Source organism: Zophobas morio, unplaced genomic scaffold, assembly GCF_036711695.1.
Source record: "Zophobas morio isolate AGI-343-1 ecotype UQ-CSIRO unplaced genomic scaffold, CSIRO_AGI_Zmor_V1 ptg001181l, whole genome shotgun sequence".
NCBI lineage: Eukaryota > Metazoa > Arthropoda > Insecta > Coleoptera > Tenebrionidae > Zophobas > Zophobas morio.
The window spans coordinates 16,824-34,357 of NW_026973280.1; the positions used below are offsets into that span (position 1 = coordinate 16,824).

Consider the following 17,534-nt stretch of genomic DNA (forward strand, 5'->3'; position numbering starts at 1 on the left):
CTTCTTTAGTGTTCATTAGAAGCTCGTCCGGAAAACCGGCTTGCTGACCAGCTTTTAAAAAGTCCCATCGTGGATTAGTTTCAAATTTCGCATTTATATCATTTAGCTCGCTGGTTTTAGTTGTAAATATTTCATTTTTTTTAAAAACGTTCGCAGTTTTTTTTAAAAGCCGTGCTTTAGACAAAATAAAGTCTTTCCATATTGCGAAGGCAAAGAGTAAAAATAATATAATTAATAAAAATAAAGTCGTTTTACGATACTTGAAATTTCTTTTTATACAAAATTTAAATAACCTAATCCTACACCGTTGCTCACCAAACTCATCTAAGCTATCCCCGCTGCTATTCAAAAATATATTTTTGTTATTTTTTCTTTTCTTTTTTTTATCATCGTAGTCAAAGGCATTCACTCCTACCTTTTCAATAATAACTACATGATTGTCATCTTCGCTTCCACTACTTGATTCCGGCTTTTCATGATTACTTTTTCTATCTTGCATAGATATTTCTTTCTCGATGCATGCAACCCTTAACTCGTAGAGCGAATTAATCCTTAAAAAATTTTAATATAGCTTTATATGGTATTGGTGGAAGCCTTCGCAATCAGCACTAACTTATCGCCAGCAATATTTTTTTCTATAAATCGCCTAATTTTTTATGCAGAGAAGTTTATTGGTTAATATAAATTAGTATATGGTAATGATTACTATTGCGATCCATAAAATACAAAATAAAAGTTATTCTTACAAGTATATAATCTATAACCAAATAAGAAATCGGCATTACATGTAATAAATACAGCATGTTAAAAAGCAAATATAACATTAAAGATTATCTTTTATTCGTACATATGTAGAAAGGCAGATGCGAAGAGATCTATAGTATTAACAGAAAAGCTCTAGAACAAATCTCTATAAGGCTGAAACGCAGTAAAAAGTATCTCATCTTAGGAACTTTTCGATTTATTAAGATATCTAAAAGCTTAATGCAAAGTCTTCACTTAGGCAATAAAAAAATTATTATATAATTATTTTACGGTTGCTTTCCATTACTATTTTTTGGCAAAAAGGGTGTTTACACTGAATAAGGCTATTTGAAAAAATGGTTATGGTAATGCACAATTTACAAGAAGTGTTCTGGCTTCAAACTCCGGTCGCGCTCAATTAGTTAACAAAAAAAGCCGATATGCCCCTCTTCATGGTTTGTATAACTCCGCCCTACTTGGCCATAAACTTTTTGTAAAAAACTAAATTATGACAAATTTTACTGAGACTTTATAACCAAGATAGTATTAATTAAAAAATGAAATCGTATCACATCATGATAACTGCCTAACTTCTACAACCATAAATTATTCACTGTCTTTTTAAGTATCTACTTCACTTTTCGTATACAATATACTCACATACCTTACACAAAAAGGTTTGCGTCATAAAAATTGCGAAAACCTCTTTAATATACAAAGTCATTATAAAATATACCCTGAAACATTTAAGTATCTATGGGGGACGCCAGGAAAAGAGACCTCGCCTCTTAGTTGATCAAGCGATACGATAACGCCTGCGATTACTGAGCCAATGTTTGCTATTCCCAAACTATTAGTTTAAACGTATGAATTATGAGTGTGTCAGAGTCTTTTTTAACCAAAAAAGAAGGTTTTCTTTGCCCTGAATGCGTGACTAGCTTTCTCTCAGTTGCCGGATTACGCCGTCATATAGAAGTAGAACACTCCCGGAAAACCGACACAATAGATTTATTTCATAAAGCATTAAAAACTTCGTTACCGCCATTAAATGAAACTATGGTACTTTAGTCACTAGCTAGTTTTAATTGCAAATTATTAAAGTACGATACAATGATTTTCAGGTTACTCGAGCTCACTGGGTTTACAATAAGTTTAATTGCATGGAGCCAACCTGTCAAGTAATTTTTAAAACGACTCCCTCTAAGTTCCTATAATAATTACAATAAACCGTTGAAGATCCGTTTTTCTCTGCTTAACAAAAAGCATCACTGTCGAAGATGTGGTGGAATCTTCTGCGAAGAACACTGTCGTTGGAAAATAAAACTGGATGCGCGTGCAGTAGTTTTATATCAATTTTTAAAAAGTTATTTTTTTTAACACTAAAGTAACCCAGTTACAAAATGTATTGTTTTCTTTATACAATTATGCTATTCAGTTTTTATATTACTTTTAAAAAAACTATTATTAACTAAAAATTTAATTATACTTATACAACAATAAAAAAACATAAATTTCTTTCTTTCATAAAAGATTCCCGATCAAGAATTTGGAGTTTCTTGCCGCGTTTGTAAATCCTGTTTCATAACTGGGCAGCCTCTTAATAGTATAGGTGTCGATTATTGTTATAAAGTTTTATTACTAATAGTAGTAGGCTACTTTATTAGTAATTTTTAAAACTTCAATAACTTTATAAGGCGCTATTAGAGATAAGACAAATATATATAGTAAACTCCGCAAAAGTTTTTTAACATCTTCAGAACTCGAAGCTAATAAATTACTAGGCAGATTGGAAAGGGTAAATCAATTTTTTGAAATTTATTATAATAATAATTATAAATTGTGCTTAGCTGTTCCAAGCATATGAAAATGAAGAATATAAGAGTATATCAACTATTCTTCAATTCAGAAGAACGCCCATCGGTGTTTGCTTTTCTATATAAAAATATTGTTTATATAAAATTTTGAACATTCTCTTTTTTAAAATGCCCTTCAAAATAGTGTTTATATAATTTCAAACCAATCAATTCTGCAGAAAAACAAGTTATCCCCTGGGAAGACGACTCCAACATTACTCGGTGCTCTCTTTGCGGAGCTTCGTTCACTATATTGCTTAGAAAGCATCACTGCCGGTATATTCATAATTTAAATTAAAAATAGTAATAATAAGAGTTGTTAATAGACTTTGTGGGCTAACGAGATGCTATTATTGTTGCAATACTGTCCTACGCTATTCTGATCTTCTTGGTCAAAAAAATATATATTTGCTTGCATTATAAGAGATTCTTATTTCTATTTACTCCACACTGTCAGTTCTTAAAGAACCAATAGGCTTCAAGAAAAATAGTACACTGTCGCTCAGAACACTAAGCGATGACCAGGGTGCCCACCCCCCACGTTCTAGGAGCCCAACGATCTCTCTAAGCTCCCTTGATCTCGCAAAGTTGTACAAACATTCCAAGTTGCTCACGTGCCTTGAGTGTGCACGAGCCCTTAAATTTCGCAGTCGCCAGCGAGCTCATAATGAGCACGTGCAACCCGCTATTGTAAAAGCGCATCAGGTACGATCAAGATTCCCCGTGATTATGGCTTCTACTCGCCTTTTTTTGCGTTAAGTCTCGTCTTGCTTGTAAAAAATATATATCTATTTTTCTAGTACTTTTAAGACCACAAATAATATTAAGTAGTAGAATAATAGGATAACAGCACTAAATTAATTGCAAGGTATGAGCCGATTCGGTCCACTTGCGTAAACCGGAGTTTTCCGTGAATACCAGTTATCATGAGTTGCAATAACTTTCGATTTTTTTTGAATTCTTCTGTTTAAGTTTGTAATCATCTTGTTAAAGGAATTTTTCTTCTTAAAAATTAACGATGCCTTCAATTTAGTGTTACCAATACTTTTCAAAGAACCCTGTAGTTATGGGCGTCTCATTATTCTCTTCTCTGTTATTTATAGAAGTGGGAACGTCTAAAAAGAGATTGCGATAAACTAATTGCTCAGGCTGAGCTTATAACTTGCAAGTATTAAAAAGAATTTATATAATGCGCCATTTTTTTCATATCATTTAAAGAAAATGCTCTTCTGCGGAAGACTTTGCTTTGGGAAAAAAAATAAAAACCAGAATCACTGCCTACATCGAAGCACTACACGACATTAGGCATAAAGCCTTACGTTGACTTTTTGCAAAGTTACCGAAACTTTTTTATATATACTTCTATACTGAAACAGTAAGAATCTCACAACTGTCGCAATTGGGCCCCAAAAGAACTTTAGCTCTTCCGATAAAAGAGCTTGCAAGGACTTGTTAGGTGATGAAGAAATCGTCCAACTTAACATTACGAGGGCTATTCAAATTTATATAAATGTATTTTTTTATTTATATTTGCTTTAACAGTTTTTATTCCTGTAAAGTTTATAATGCGTGTGACTTACCTTCAGGCTTGCCTCTCTACTTTGCAGCGTCTTCCTACTAAAGAACCTCTTAATAAAAAACCTGTTTCTTCCGGATTATCTAATCAGCAAGTCTCTGTATTAATAAAAGTAGATTTATGTATAGATCACTCTTATAAGTGAAGTGTTTAAGCCAAAAAATAGTATTCCTTAACACTATGTTTAGTTATATTTTTTAGTGCGTTGTAAGCATCTGCTTTTTACGCAACGTTGCTGATTTACTAACTGAATAAACTTTACAATAGTCAAGGGGAAGCCCCAGTTCTGTAGACTCCGACGTTTTTATAGAACATAGAAGTCAACTACTAGAATTTATTGAACAGGTGCAATTACCTCCTTAATATGTTTTATCTACATAACTTTATTTACCTTAAATAAGGCAAAAAGTGCGGGCAAAGATGACGAAGTGGCGGCGCTTAAAAGCTCTTTAGAAGAATTAAACTTAGAGCTGAAAAAACTAGGCTTTGATAAATAGAGCCTTTAACTTCGTACCTTTTTTACGCCCTGATAACCTTATAATTGAAGAAAGCAACTTTTATGAGGGAAAACAGCAAGGGATTCTTTTTTCTTTCCAATTAAAAATAACACTTTAAATTTTAACGCGTTCCATAGATACCGTTAACTCTGTTTTCTCTGTTTCCCTTTTCAAGTGGTTTATTAATACAAAACTATACTATTAATAAATCTTATTGACTAGTTGATTATAGAAACTTAATGTTATAGTTAAAAAGTTGTTATGCCCTTATAAATTTCGTTTCCACTAGAATAATCTAAAACTCTTAAGTTTTCAAATATTTCAAATTTAAACACGAACCCAAACGACTAAATAACCTAATCTATTGAGTACAAAAGACAGAAGTTCTTAGCACGAACCGCCATGAAATCTTTGTAATTATTTTATACACAAAAAAAAATTCAAGTAAAAAGTAACACGTTAAACCCAAATTTCTATTTGCCCAGTTCAGGCGACCAGGTAAGGCGTAGGATTTCATACTTATTACTTCTTTGTTGAAAGAGTATAGAAACTACTGCATCGGAAATTTATGTTCTAACGTCGACAGAAAGTTGAAGTTTTAGAGTGTTTTTGATATTTAATACCGTTAAGAAAGACAAAAAACTATAAACTAACAGAATGATGAAAAAGAACACAAGGCTTAAAAACTTCATGAAGCCGAATAAAAACATATTTCCTTTTTACTTGAAGGTTTTACCGTACCTTTGACTTTATAAATTCTCCTTCCAGTTACTTAATTCACTTGAATTTCAATCGGTTGAAAAGTATTAGGGCTGTAACTTTTTGAAAAAGGAAGTTGGCTTCAATTTAAGTCGTCTACCACAATGAAAAATAATTTGGCCCATCAACCTGGTGAGAATTAGGTGCTGCTTTTGATATACTAAGTTACCGTCTGCGCTTTGCTCCTTGCGTCTCCCTGCTTGGGGCTCGCAGAAAACATAACAAGTTAAAATTGCGTTATACCTATTTAGTTAGTAATATCTTTTTTTCTGCAATAGAGAAGCCTATAAATTTTTAATTTTTTTTAAGATATACAACAAATCATTTTGCAAAAAGTTGGGCACTATAAAGTCTAAATTACCTATAGTGCTAAGAAATTACTTATAATAATATTTGGAGTACAGATAATATTTATTTTGTCGATATAAGTCATAAAACTAATTGGACAACCGCAACAAATTTTTTCTTAATTTAAAAATCTACCGGTCTGATAATGCTTTATTAACCCGACAAGAACCTTAAAAATAAGGTGTTCTTCCGACTTGACCTTTTAAAGCTATACATATTACAGAACCTTTACAAAACTTAAAAATCATGAACATATTTTTTGCGTAGTACAACTGAGCAATAATTTATCGTCTTCTTCTGGAACTATATACTACACTGGACACTAGTCAGAATGTAAAAATGTTTTCTGGTATTGCTAGTAGTAATGTTTATAATGCTTTCGTAAATTTAAATTCAGCATCGAACTGCTTGTAAACTTTATATAATTAATTTAAATATATATAAATCTAGTTAAACCAAAAAATTCTAAAAAAAGCATTAATTTAAATTCAAAGGTAAAAACCTTTGAGCTTCATAGATCGTAAAGCATTTTATGACTAAAACCAATAGAAAGGGATGTATAGCAATTCACTTTCAGCAATTTCCATTACTTACCTCAAAGTTTTTAACCACAAACTTTTATTATCAAGGCCTCTAAAGCTTTTAGAAGTTTTTTGGACCAATTAAAGTTTTCGCCTCCTTTCAAATAAAAATGGGAAAGTAGCTACACAATTTAAAAAACCGGAAAACTTCCTACCTCAAGCTTTTTAACTGGAAAAATACACTGATCGAAAAACTGCTTAAGCATGTGACTTTGCTCATTACAATTACTAAGCCTTTGGCATTCTTTCATTGGTTCTTGCATATATATTTTTCTGATTTAAGAATAATTGCATGGATGGCTTTTCTGTACACGGAACACTGAATTCGAAGTCCCTTTTTTTACAATATTGCTCAGTTTTTGAGAAGAATTTGATATCTATTGTATAAAAAGTGCTAAATTTTTTTTTTGGTTTTTAATCAACTATAAGCCTTAAACCGTTGTTATATTATATGTAGAGAAATATTATTTTTGGCTATTTGGTTGTTTGTGTAAATTTTTATAAACTGAATATGGAGGATTACACCCATAAACAAGAAACGGACAATACAATTCGGCCAAAACCAACTTATTCTGGAGGATCAAAACCGTATAAAGAGTTTATTAAGTCAAATCGTTCAGTCCATGACACTAATTCTTCCCTTCCGCAGTTATTACAGACAGATCCTGCTCCTTTAAATTTTAGAAAGAATTCTAATCTTTTGTCAATATTAAATACTAATCAACACACACAATCGGGCTTAGGTGAGAGTATATGTTATAAGAAACCTTTGTGGTCTCCACGTAAGAAAAATAATACATATTCTTTGGCTTTTACTGAGTGTAAACTTTGTGTTGAAAGAATTGAAGTTTTTGCTATTAGTAAGTGCAACCATATCGGCGTATGCTATAAATGTTCCCTTCGTTTACGAGTGATTGCTAAAAATTATAGCTGTCCAATTTGCCGACAACTTTGTGAGAATGTCCTTTTCAGTAAATTGAAAATTAAATATGAGGATTATAATATGGATTCCAGATTATTATCTAACGAAGCAGCACATTTTTGGGATCCCATCAATAAAATTTATTACGGGGGAAACAAGATTAAACAATTAGTAATACGTTTATTGTCCTTCTTTTGCGTTATTTGTAAAAAGGAAGAAAACTCTTTAAACGACTTGAAGGTGTTTTACATTATAATAGAAAATACTTAAAGTTAAATATTGATTTTTTATCGAATTCTTATTATGTTAGGAACACGTTCAACTTGCTCATGATCTATATTATTGTGATCTGTGTTTAGCCCATCTTCATCTTTTTATCAGTGAACAAAATCTTTATACCAAAGAAAAACTCGAACTTCACTATCGCAAAGGAGACAGGGGTGATCGCGCGCATCGCGGGCACTTTTTGTGTCAGTTTTGTAATGTATTAGACTTTTTTGATAACAAATTTACTTTAGTGGGTTTCATTTTTTTTATTTTGTTTGATTTTTAGGATTATTATTTTGATGAAACAGATCTCTACAACCATCTTCGAGAAAAACACTACAGTTGCCACATTTGTGCACGCCGAACGGGCGGTGGCCAATCCTACTTTGTTACTTATTCTGCGCTTGAGTCACATTTTTCTCAAAAGCATTTTCTTTGTATTGATAAAGAATGTTTAGAAAAAAAATTTATAGTTTTTGAAACGGAAATGGAGTATAAGGTAAAGTTTTCTTTAAGGTGATTGACAAGTTTCCGAGGTTAAAACATCTGTGAAAAAGGCACATCTTGCCGATATGCATATGCAAGGGTCTTCTCGTAACCAAAAAAAACAGCTCCGATTGCTTGAACTTGATTTTGATTTTGGAAATAAAAAAGAAAAGTCTCGTAATAAAAATCGAAATAAGAAATTTTTAGCTACTACTGCAAGTGCTAACGACCTTCCACAAAATACTAGACTTGGAGAAGAGAAAGGTTTTTTTAAAATCTTCATACTATTTATAAAAATTTAGTCAGTTTACTTAATAGTTTCAATAAAATATATATGAATTTTTTAACTATATTTTCTATGGTTATTGTTGCTCTATTAATACAGTTATGAGTTATCTTATTAGTAATTTATGAATGGTAGTTTGTATAAAGATTATATTTAATAATTTATTTTTTAAAATTTTTAAATATTTTTATTAATGCTACTACTTTTATTATATAATTTTATTATTTATTTATAACAGGTTTACTTTTTAGTTGGAAATTTTAACTTTGATTATTTTTTTTGTGATTTTATTGCTTTATTATTTCTCTTTTTATATTAAGTTTAAGCAAAAAAAAAATTTATATAAAATGTTTATATGATAAGAAAATATTCGACTTCTTTTTATTTTCAAGTGAATATTAAATATTTAAAAACAAAATTTATGAAGAATTTTATTTCGAAGAACTTTATTTTATGTTATTGAAATTTTACTTTGAGTATTATATATTAAAAAGTTTATAATCAAAATTTTTATCTATAAAAAGTTTGAATATTTTACAATTTCTCATATAATTATTAATATTGATAAATATATTTATAATATAATATTTTATCTACAAATTAATAGAAACATGTATTTATAATTATTATTGTATTCATGATTATTTATTTTCAAATATACATTTTTTTTTAATTTTTTATAAGAATATATATATATATCTAATTTTAAATAAGTATTTTTATAGTTTATAAAAATAGAGAAGGAAGTAATGTTGAATAAAAAAATAATATTTTTTTTGTTTAAAATATATTCTAGTTTACATCTTTCAAGAAAAAAATAGTTTGTATTAATTTTTAGATTATCTAAAGGATTTTTATTGCAAAGAATGTAAAAATAAAAAATAAAAAAATTAAACATATCTGTACTAATAAATTTCTTGCAGTGTTTTGAAAGATTTTTAAGAAACTAGTATTTATTTTTAAAAAAAAAGTTTAAAGTTTTTTTTCTTTCAGTGTTTAAAGTAAATTTGTTTTTTTATTGGATTTCTAAAAGCTTGTGAATTGACGATGGTTAATTTAGATTCTTTTACTTATGTTTTTAGTTATTATTATAATTATTAATATTTATTATTATTTGATTTTTATTTTCGCTGTGACTATAAAACTTATACATACTAATTTATTTATTATAAATTATTTATTTATTTATAATAAAATAATAATAATCCCTCTTTGTAGTGTTTTTTTAGTATTTCATTACTTTATAAAAAATTTTATATTTATTTATATATTATATTTTTCTATTTATTTATTTTTATAATATCTATAAAAGTTGTATTTTTCATTTCTTATTATTAATGAAGATTTATCGTTTGTACTATATTTATCCATTTCTTATTTATTATAAATTGTTAAAGTTACCTCTTTAGTTATTATTATTGATAATTCTGAATACACAACTTTTTTTTATTTTTTATGAATTATGAAAGTGTTATTTATTTATTAACGATGATTTGTTTTTTTTAATTTTTTATATATTATTAGAGTTAATGTTACGTATTTTTTTGTTTAATATGTATTTATACTATAATCCTAAGAATTTTGTTTATTTATTATTTTTTTATAATAATTTCTATTATTCTACTTTTATTATTGTTAGAATATAAAGATTATTTATAAATACACAAATATTTACTTTTATATCATTTTTTTAATTACTTATTGTTATTTTAATTTTTTTCTTTGATATGTTTTATTCTATTTATATCTTTTTAATACTTATCTATTGAATTATTTAGTATGATTTATATATTTTTTATACATATGTTATTTTTTATTATATGTAATTTTTTGTTATTAATATTCTTATAAAAATTTATAATTTTTTTATACACATTTATATTATTTATTTTTTTATATCTATTTTAGTGTTATTATATTATAATTATATATTAATAATTCATAATAATTATTATATTTATTTTATTTTTATTATTATTATTATTATTAATTTTTTATGTAAGCCCCGAGCTCCTTTGAGTCTGTATTGGATCCCGTGGCATTCCCGAGTCTTCCGGGCGCGACCGCAAAGCCATTTCTTTATCGACCAGTCAAACATGTGAAAAAGAAAACGCTTGACGGTACAATTTTTTTAATTCATTATTATTTTATTAATTTTAGTATATGAAAATTCAACAGTATTTTTAATTTTTTGAATTTTTTAAGTTTAAATATTTATTTACTTGCAAATATTATTTATATAATAGTTATAAAATGGAATAATAGTTTTATAAGGAAACCTGATTTTAAAAAAAGTATTTTAGGGAAATATACGATTTTCTATTTCTATTAACTTTGAAAGAAAAGAAATAAGATACTAGAAAGTAATAGAATATTAATTATATAACAGAAGTTGTCATTTTTATATTATATGGATAGAAGTTTTACTTCACACTATAAGTAAGACAAGAAGTATAATAATAATACTAATAATGAAAAGTTTGTAAGAATTATATAGAAAAGTTTTTTTTTTTAAATGATTAGATTTTGTATAGATGTAATTATAAAACTTTTATTTACTTATTTTTTTAATTTATTTATTATTAAAGAAAGAAAGATACATTAAGTTACATAAAATTGAATTATTATAATAACTTGAACTTTTAGTGATATTCCTTATTAAGTTAATAATTAATAAAGAAAACAGTTTTTTTATATACTAGTAATAAAAATATAATGACTTTGTAATAATTTTCTTAAAGAAATACTTAAAATAAAAGTTAGCTTACCATTAATTTAAGTAGTTTAACAAGAAAAAAAAAAAGGAAAAAGTAATATTTTTAAAGTTTTATATGTAATAATACAGTATAAAGGTTTTGTGTATCTAATTTTTTTTATTTATTTATTTTTATGGAACAACTATTGTATATTATTTATGTAAAAGTTGGATTTTTTATATTAATTATAAAATTCTCATTTCATATTCTCCCATCGCACACGCTTAAGCTCTGTTCATTATTTTTAGTGATATCATTTAGTTGCAAATTTATTATGTTTCCAAACTGTACTTACCTTGGCACTTTATATAAAAACAGTAGCAATATTACGGAAGTCAACTTTTGCTAAATACTTGTTATTATTATTAATGTATTTATTGTACTTTGCATTGCAGAAGAGTTTCCTCCTCTTCCTTCTTCAAGCTTACAAGCATCTTTTAACCCACCCGCTTCTCTTAAAACGACTTCTTTCGTTAAGGAGAAAAGTGTTATAAGTAAAAATAAACAAAAGCAGCAGCAAGATCTAATAAAAGTTAACTTGCATATTAATAATAACAGTAATAGTAATAATTATATTAATAGTAATAGCAATAATACTAATAGTAGTAATAGTAATAATAATACTATTAATAGTTTTAATAATAACGATAAGCACGCGAAACGGCCCACTTCCTCTGAATCACCTGGTTTAACCCTTAGGCCAGCCCTCGCGTCCGCCTTTTCTAACCCTCGAGAGCTTACTTCCTTTCTCCAACTTTTTGATTGGTACAGGGAAGGGCGTCTGTCCCTCAGCGACTTTTTCACAATGTTTGAAACTCGTATAGGAAACTCCGCTCGTGTCCGACCCGTTATAGCCCATTTGGCCGATTTAATTCCAGATGCTTCGCGGCGGCGAGACTTTTTGCTTCTTTATAACGATGATTAGCACTTTTTGAGCTGGAATGAATATTTAGAAAGAAATTAATTTTAAAAAAGAATAGCGTCATTTAATATGAGTTATGATTATTTTACAATTCATTATTATGTTACTGAAAAAGTGGAATAAATGCTTGTGTATATTTCTTTAATTTAAATTGCTTGTTTACATCTTGATCATAACAGTATGGAGATATGGTCGTTGCTTAATTAGAAAATCTGTTTAGAGTTGAGTTTCATGGGTACTAAGGTGGGAATTTAGTATAATTTATAGGATAACTTTATTTTTATATTGATTAATAGTTGCGGACCTTAAAATGTCTCATTTATCCAGTCAACAAAATGCTGTCAGTGACCTTAAAAAATGGTGCCATTAGCTAACTTGTAAAAACATTGTTTTATTAAGTAAAAAATCTTTAATATAGTCTTTTCTTACAGCAAACTTAGGTTATAAAATTTACAGTTTTGGCTTATTCTTCCTTTAGCAAGTTATTAGATTTTAAGCTTGAGAGCAAGCACGTAAAACACGGCGTAGCAAGTTAAAAGAAATGTAAATTATTTTGTTTTCAACTTCCTCATTTTTTTATAGTATAAAACTGATAACTTGCCTTGATCTAATAAGAAATGAAGCGCTAGATTTGTGATTAACATATTAAAGCCATCGCTTTAGTCCAGAAGAAACCATTCAAAGAGTTAGAACATTTGTATGGAAGTCATCCTCTATTACATAAAGGTGTTGTGAGAAATTTTATTAACAAGCTGAGATTATTAAGAATCCACTAAGAGTTTAATATGTAAAAGTCATCAGAATTTCTTGTTAGCTTCCTTACAGGCTCTTAATTTACTTACGCTCTCTATATATTCCAAGAATTTTATTCACTCTCCTTGTTACAGTAATATAACAATTTTTCATTATTTAAACCAATATTTTTTATTTTTATTCTTTATTATTTGTTGAAATACCGTTCCGCATTTACTCGCCTACTCTTTACTTTGCGCCTTCTCTTCTTACTAAAAAAGAGAAAACAATAATAAAACCAGGCCTTTACGAAACATACTAAGGAGAAATAAACTAGAAAAATTAAGATAAAAGGTATACTTTCTTTTTATGTAAACGTTCCTTCACTTCATAGCTTAAAGTCCTTCTTTTTTCGCAAAAATATTCTATATGGATTTTTATGTTAATAATAGAAAAAAGTCTTTTTTTTCTGCCACATTTAAAATTTTGTTTAAATTGGCATCATGCCTCTGATAGCTTTGCTAGCGTCCTAGTTTTTAAATGAGTATTTTATTACTACGTTTTAGTTACTAGAATGGGGAGTCTCCATCCCAGTACTAACACGATTCCCACCTGTATCTAAAGTTACAAACTACCTAATAATGTTCTTTTTGTATTAAATAATTGACAAGTCTTTAATTAACAAACTTGAAGTTTTCAGATTAAATATATAATAGGGGCAATTAATATTATTTTATATTTCAAGACGATACCAATGGATAGCGATAAACGTTTAGTGTTTATTTTAAAAAATAAATCTTTTGCGATGTTAAGGCTTTTACTTTTAATTTTCGAAGGCAAAAACTGCAAGAAGTTTATAGCATATCAAACTCGAGGTATAGAAAAAGCTTGTTTTGTTACCAATATAAACGTAAAGTTTTACGAAGGTAGAAAGTCCCAGGAATGATGAATAAAGATAGTATAAGATAAATAAATAACTTTTAAGAGAACAATGGCCTTTAGAATTCTATAATGATAATCATGCGCGCTAAAACTTCAAAACGTATATTTGAAATAGTAGTAAGAGCAAAAGAGCAGCTACTTAACAATTCATTATTTTAAAAAAAAATAACGTAAGAGAACAAGATTAAATCATTAGGAAAACTCTGAACAATACTAGGAAGACAAGGAGGCCAAAACTAAGAACTGAGATTAAAAAGGAGTGACGCAAGACCCGCTCTTTCAAAGTATATAACAAGTATCTATCCAAGTACTTCTTTTCCAAGTCAAAAGTTTGAACAAACTATTTAAACGAGAAAATGGTCGCAGTGATACCATCACCAAACGATATTTTACACCTTATAATTTAAATTTCATATATCTTTCAGGACACCACGTTTTGCAATTATATAGTAACTCAATCCTAATATAAAGTTGATAGTTTTGAGGACGACTGAAAGCTGTCGATTCCTTCAGCCCGAAAAGTGGTATATCGCTCGGGTTGTTCATTGGATTATTTAGTGAACCTTTTCGTCAACGCTGCTAGTTAATGCGGTATTTTCTTTTAAGTAAAGACCGAGTTCATAGTTAAATGTTAATACATTAGAGTTAAATTAGTAGAAGTAGTTATTAAATTCCTATGTTTTCCGGCCTTAAGTCCAAAGAGTACTATGAAGATAAAAAGGAGCGCTAAATTTACAAAAAGTAATATACATGAATAGTAAGAACATAAACAGAATAGTTTATTAAATAATTATAATAATAAAGAAATGAAGGAGAAAAAAATAAGCTTAAAAAACTAAGAACCTAACTAAAAAGTACAAATTAAAACTGAAAACGAGATTGTAAAAAAAGAGACGCGGGACGCGTTTCCCTAGAAAGAATAATAAAGGAATCGAGGAGCTTTTTAACAAATTAAACGTAATATTTCGTCAAATCAAAGTTGAAAGTTGCAAAACTTGACCCTCATTTTGATCTTTGCTACTCTACATCGGGAAGAAGTTTTAAGCTAAGACTTGACCCAAAAGTTAAAAAAAAATTGCTGCTCAGGATAAAATCATATACACATACGTTACACTAAAGGTAGAGACTGCTTTATAATATTAGTGTGGCTAAGTTTAAATATCCCCTACTTTGGTTAACCGGCATAATTTTTCTTAAAAAGGTAGGAACAATTCTCTTGAACTGTTTAGAAACTTCACGTAAGTTTGGTTTTTTTTTTTAAGCCTATTGGTGGATATGAGCTTTGGTGATAAGGATTTTTAGGCCATGGTTATAATAGCAACAAAGACAAATGTTGTATTGTTGTATTCTTATAAATATTTTTAGTCCAATCCTACCTTTATAAGAGCTATTATAAACAAATCTCTCAATAACTTAAGTATAAATTAATGCGTAATTTAGATTATTTTCCGCAATAATATCGAGGAGTGAGTGATACGAACAAAATGAACTACGATTTATGTTTAAATTGGCCCACAAACGAACAAGCACATGCATAGAGTGAGAAATATCGTTTACTTTATTGAAATAGCTATAGCTATATGGAAATGGCGCATAAATAAAACTTCTATTTCGCATAATGATTGATACAATAGAGTTGTGATTTACTTTATGTTTGCCAGACTAACAAATAAAAACAAAAAAAAAGTTAAGAATGAAAAAATTAAAACTATTGAAACTAAGAGAAACATGAATGAGAACTTGAAAATAAATAGCTAAGTCATATAGTACACTACTACTTTGAAGGTTAGTAGCAAAGACAAACGCCTATCTAACAAGCACTGCATGATGAGATATGTTCTAATAGTACTTTAATCCTGTTCCGGGAGCTGATGCGATTTTGTTTTGTCTGGTCGCATTAGTGCTAGTGCTATAGTTCGGCTCGCTTTCTAACTAAACTGAGTGTCTAGCTAATAGCACTATTCTAGTGCTATTAGCTAGTATTATATATATACCGCGCCGCTCCCCGATTTCTGATTGTTTTTTATTATTTCTTATTAATAATGGCATTTTCCGGTACTCGATCTTTAACATGAGCTCTCAAACAGGTTTTTAGTCGTCCACGAGAGTTACATTCCTAGTTGCACCCAATTTAATTGAATAGAAAAAAATTAAAACTGTTTGGGAACGTCCAAAAAAAAAAGACATGGTTTCTGTTTTTTTCGGGCCCCACTAAACTTTAAAATAGTTCCATTATTAGCGTGTTTATTAAAATAGCTTCAATTTTTTAACACCGTGCCGTGGATACTCATTTTATTGACATATTTAGTAGCTAAATACCATAGGGCGTTCCTTCCATATAGTTATATATAAACCTTTCTTAGTCACATTAGTATTTTAACCCCCGTTTTTGGTGCCATGCTATTTCGTCATAAGAGGAACTAAGATGTAGCTGAATGAAAGCAGGAGCCTTAGAAGAGGAAAAGAGCTATTTTAGAGTCTTAAATAATAGTCAAGTGGGAAATATAATTGAAAATGATAAGATTGAGTTTACCGAGGTGTTTTAACTGTGATTATACCTGTGCCGAAAGGTAAAATATCCCCGTTTATTTATTTTTGGTTAGCCTTGATTTAGGTTACCCGGCACCATGCAAAAAACACAAAAATCAGTAACTATCATATTCGTATTTAAAAATAAATTTCGTTATATTGATAAAATTCTTAAAAATTATGTTTTTCTTCTCAATTAGTTTTTTTTCTTATAATTTCTGTTTAGTTTAATTTTTTTTAATTGGTTGCTTTATATTTTTGGTTTAACTGGTAGTGTTTTGCGTATTTATTTTAAAAGATGGCATTTTTGTGTTTATATTTAAGAAACATTTTCTTGTATAACGAAAAAATGTTATAATTTAGTTATTAATATGATAGGTACCGAAATGAAGATAGAAATTGTAAAGGAGGAGAAAGAAGGATGTAATAGTAGAATATTATAAAAAAAAGTAATTTTTTAATAATCTGGAAAGTTAAATAATGTTTTTCTAAGGATCTCATCTCATTCCAGCAGGAATTCGGGATTAAAACATGAGGTGTTATACTATGGTTAATTGATATTAGTAAGGTAGCTGTTAAGAATGGCCCTTTGTGGTTCTGTAGTCGTATCCTTCAGTCCATGAAGAGTCACAGTCCCATCCGATTAGTATAATGTTATCTGTAAGCTCCTTGTGTTTCATACATAAAGAGAGGTTTTTCGTGTGATTAAAGTTCAAAGTTTTTCAGTGCATTTTATATGTCCATCGTTATAAGGTAAAAATTTATAGAAGTCGCATAGGAGATGTCAAATCAAGTGCTAACAGTAAAATTACGTAGTGAATCCACTTAATTTTACTAATACACAGTGTACCCTTTCGGCAAGGGCTTAAGTCAAGTGTTGGTTGGGGTAGATGTTTTTAAATTTCTTTTTAAGATTTTAAGGATATTTCTGCTAAAGTTGAATAATATTAGAGGTTTGATTCATAAGTATTAAGTTATCATTTTTCGCCGACTCCAGGGATTCTGTTAATTTTGTTATATCCTATATATTATAACCCTATTTATATTTTTTATAAAGGCGATGTGGTTTCCAATAATGATACAATCGCCAACACATCTATCTATAAGATTGTCACAGTTATTTGTAATACATATCCCCATCAGTTTCGTTTTGATGGGAGCCATATTTTTTTAGTCTATTAGAGAAATCCTTGGCAGATTCTTTTCAGGTCACAAAATACCACACTTTTTTTAAACGCACTTTTTTTTTTCGTCATAGCAGGCCAATAGTTTTCTTTGCGAGGTCTATTTGTTTAACTTCTTTTTTTTTCCTCTTGCCGTTTATGGATGCGACT

At 28.6% G+C, this 17,534-nt stretch overlaps 1 protein-coding gene and 1 long non-coding RNA gene across 2 annotated transcripts; both read left to right on the forward strand.

Annotated features, from left to right (window-relative positions):
• Positions 1 to 1,633: 1,633 nt before the first annotated feature.
• LOC135122390 (uncharacterized) lies at positions 1,634 to 4,766 on the forward strand. The gene is made up of 15 exons (XM_064046568.1): positions 1,634 to 1,803; positions 1,866 to 1,922; positions 1,981 to 2,082; positions 2,275 to 2,353; positions 2,439 to 2,539; positions 2,592 to 2,664; positions 2,777 to 2,873; positions 2,924 to 2,988; positions 3,055 to 3,302; positions 3,701 to 3,765; positions 3,816 to 3,916; positions 3,974 to 4,109; positions 4,184 to 4,267; positions 4,441 to 4,518; positions 4,575 to 4,766. Exons 1-12 carry the CDS (start codon positions 1,801 to 1,803, stop codon positions 4,051 to 4,053), a joined length of 1,071 nt encoding a protein of 356 aa, XP_063902638.1. The 5' UTR covers positions 1,634 to 1,800; the 3' UTR covers positions 4,054 to 4,109; positions 4,184 to 4,267; positions 4,441 to 4,518; positions 4,575 to 4,766.
• Positions 4,767 to 8,135: 3,369 nt separating this feature from the next.
• On the forward strand, positions 8,136 to 12,003 carry LOC135122392 (uncharacterized). Its single transcript, XR_010279367.1, has 3 exons — positions 8,136 to 8,297; positions 10,323 to 10,439; positions 11,471 to 12,003. It is a non-coding gene; the product is annotated as an uncharacterized LOC135122392 (long non-coding RNA).
• Positions 12,004 to 17,534: the final 5,531 nt, after the last annotated feature.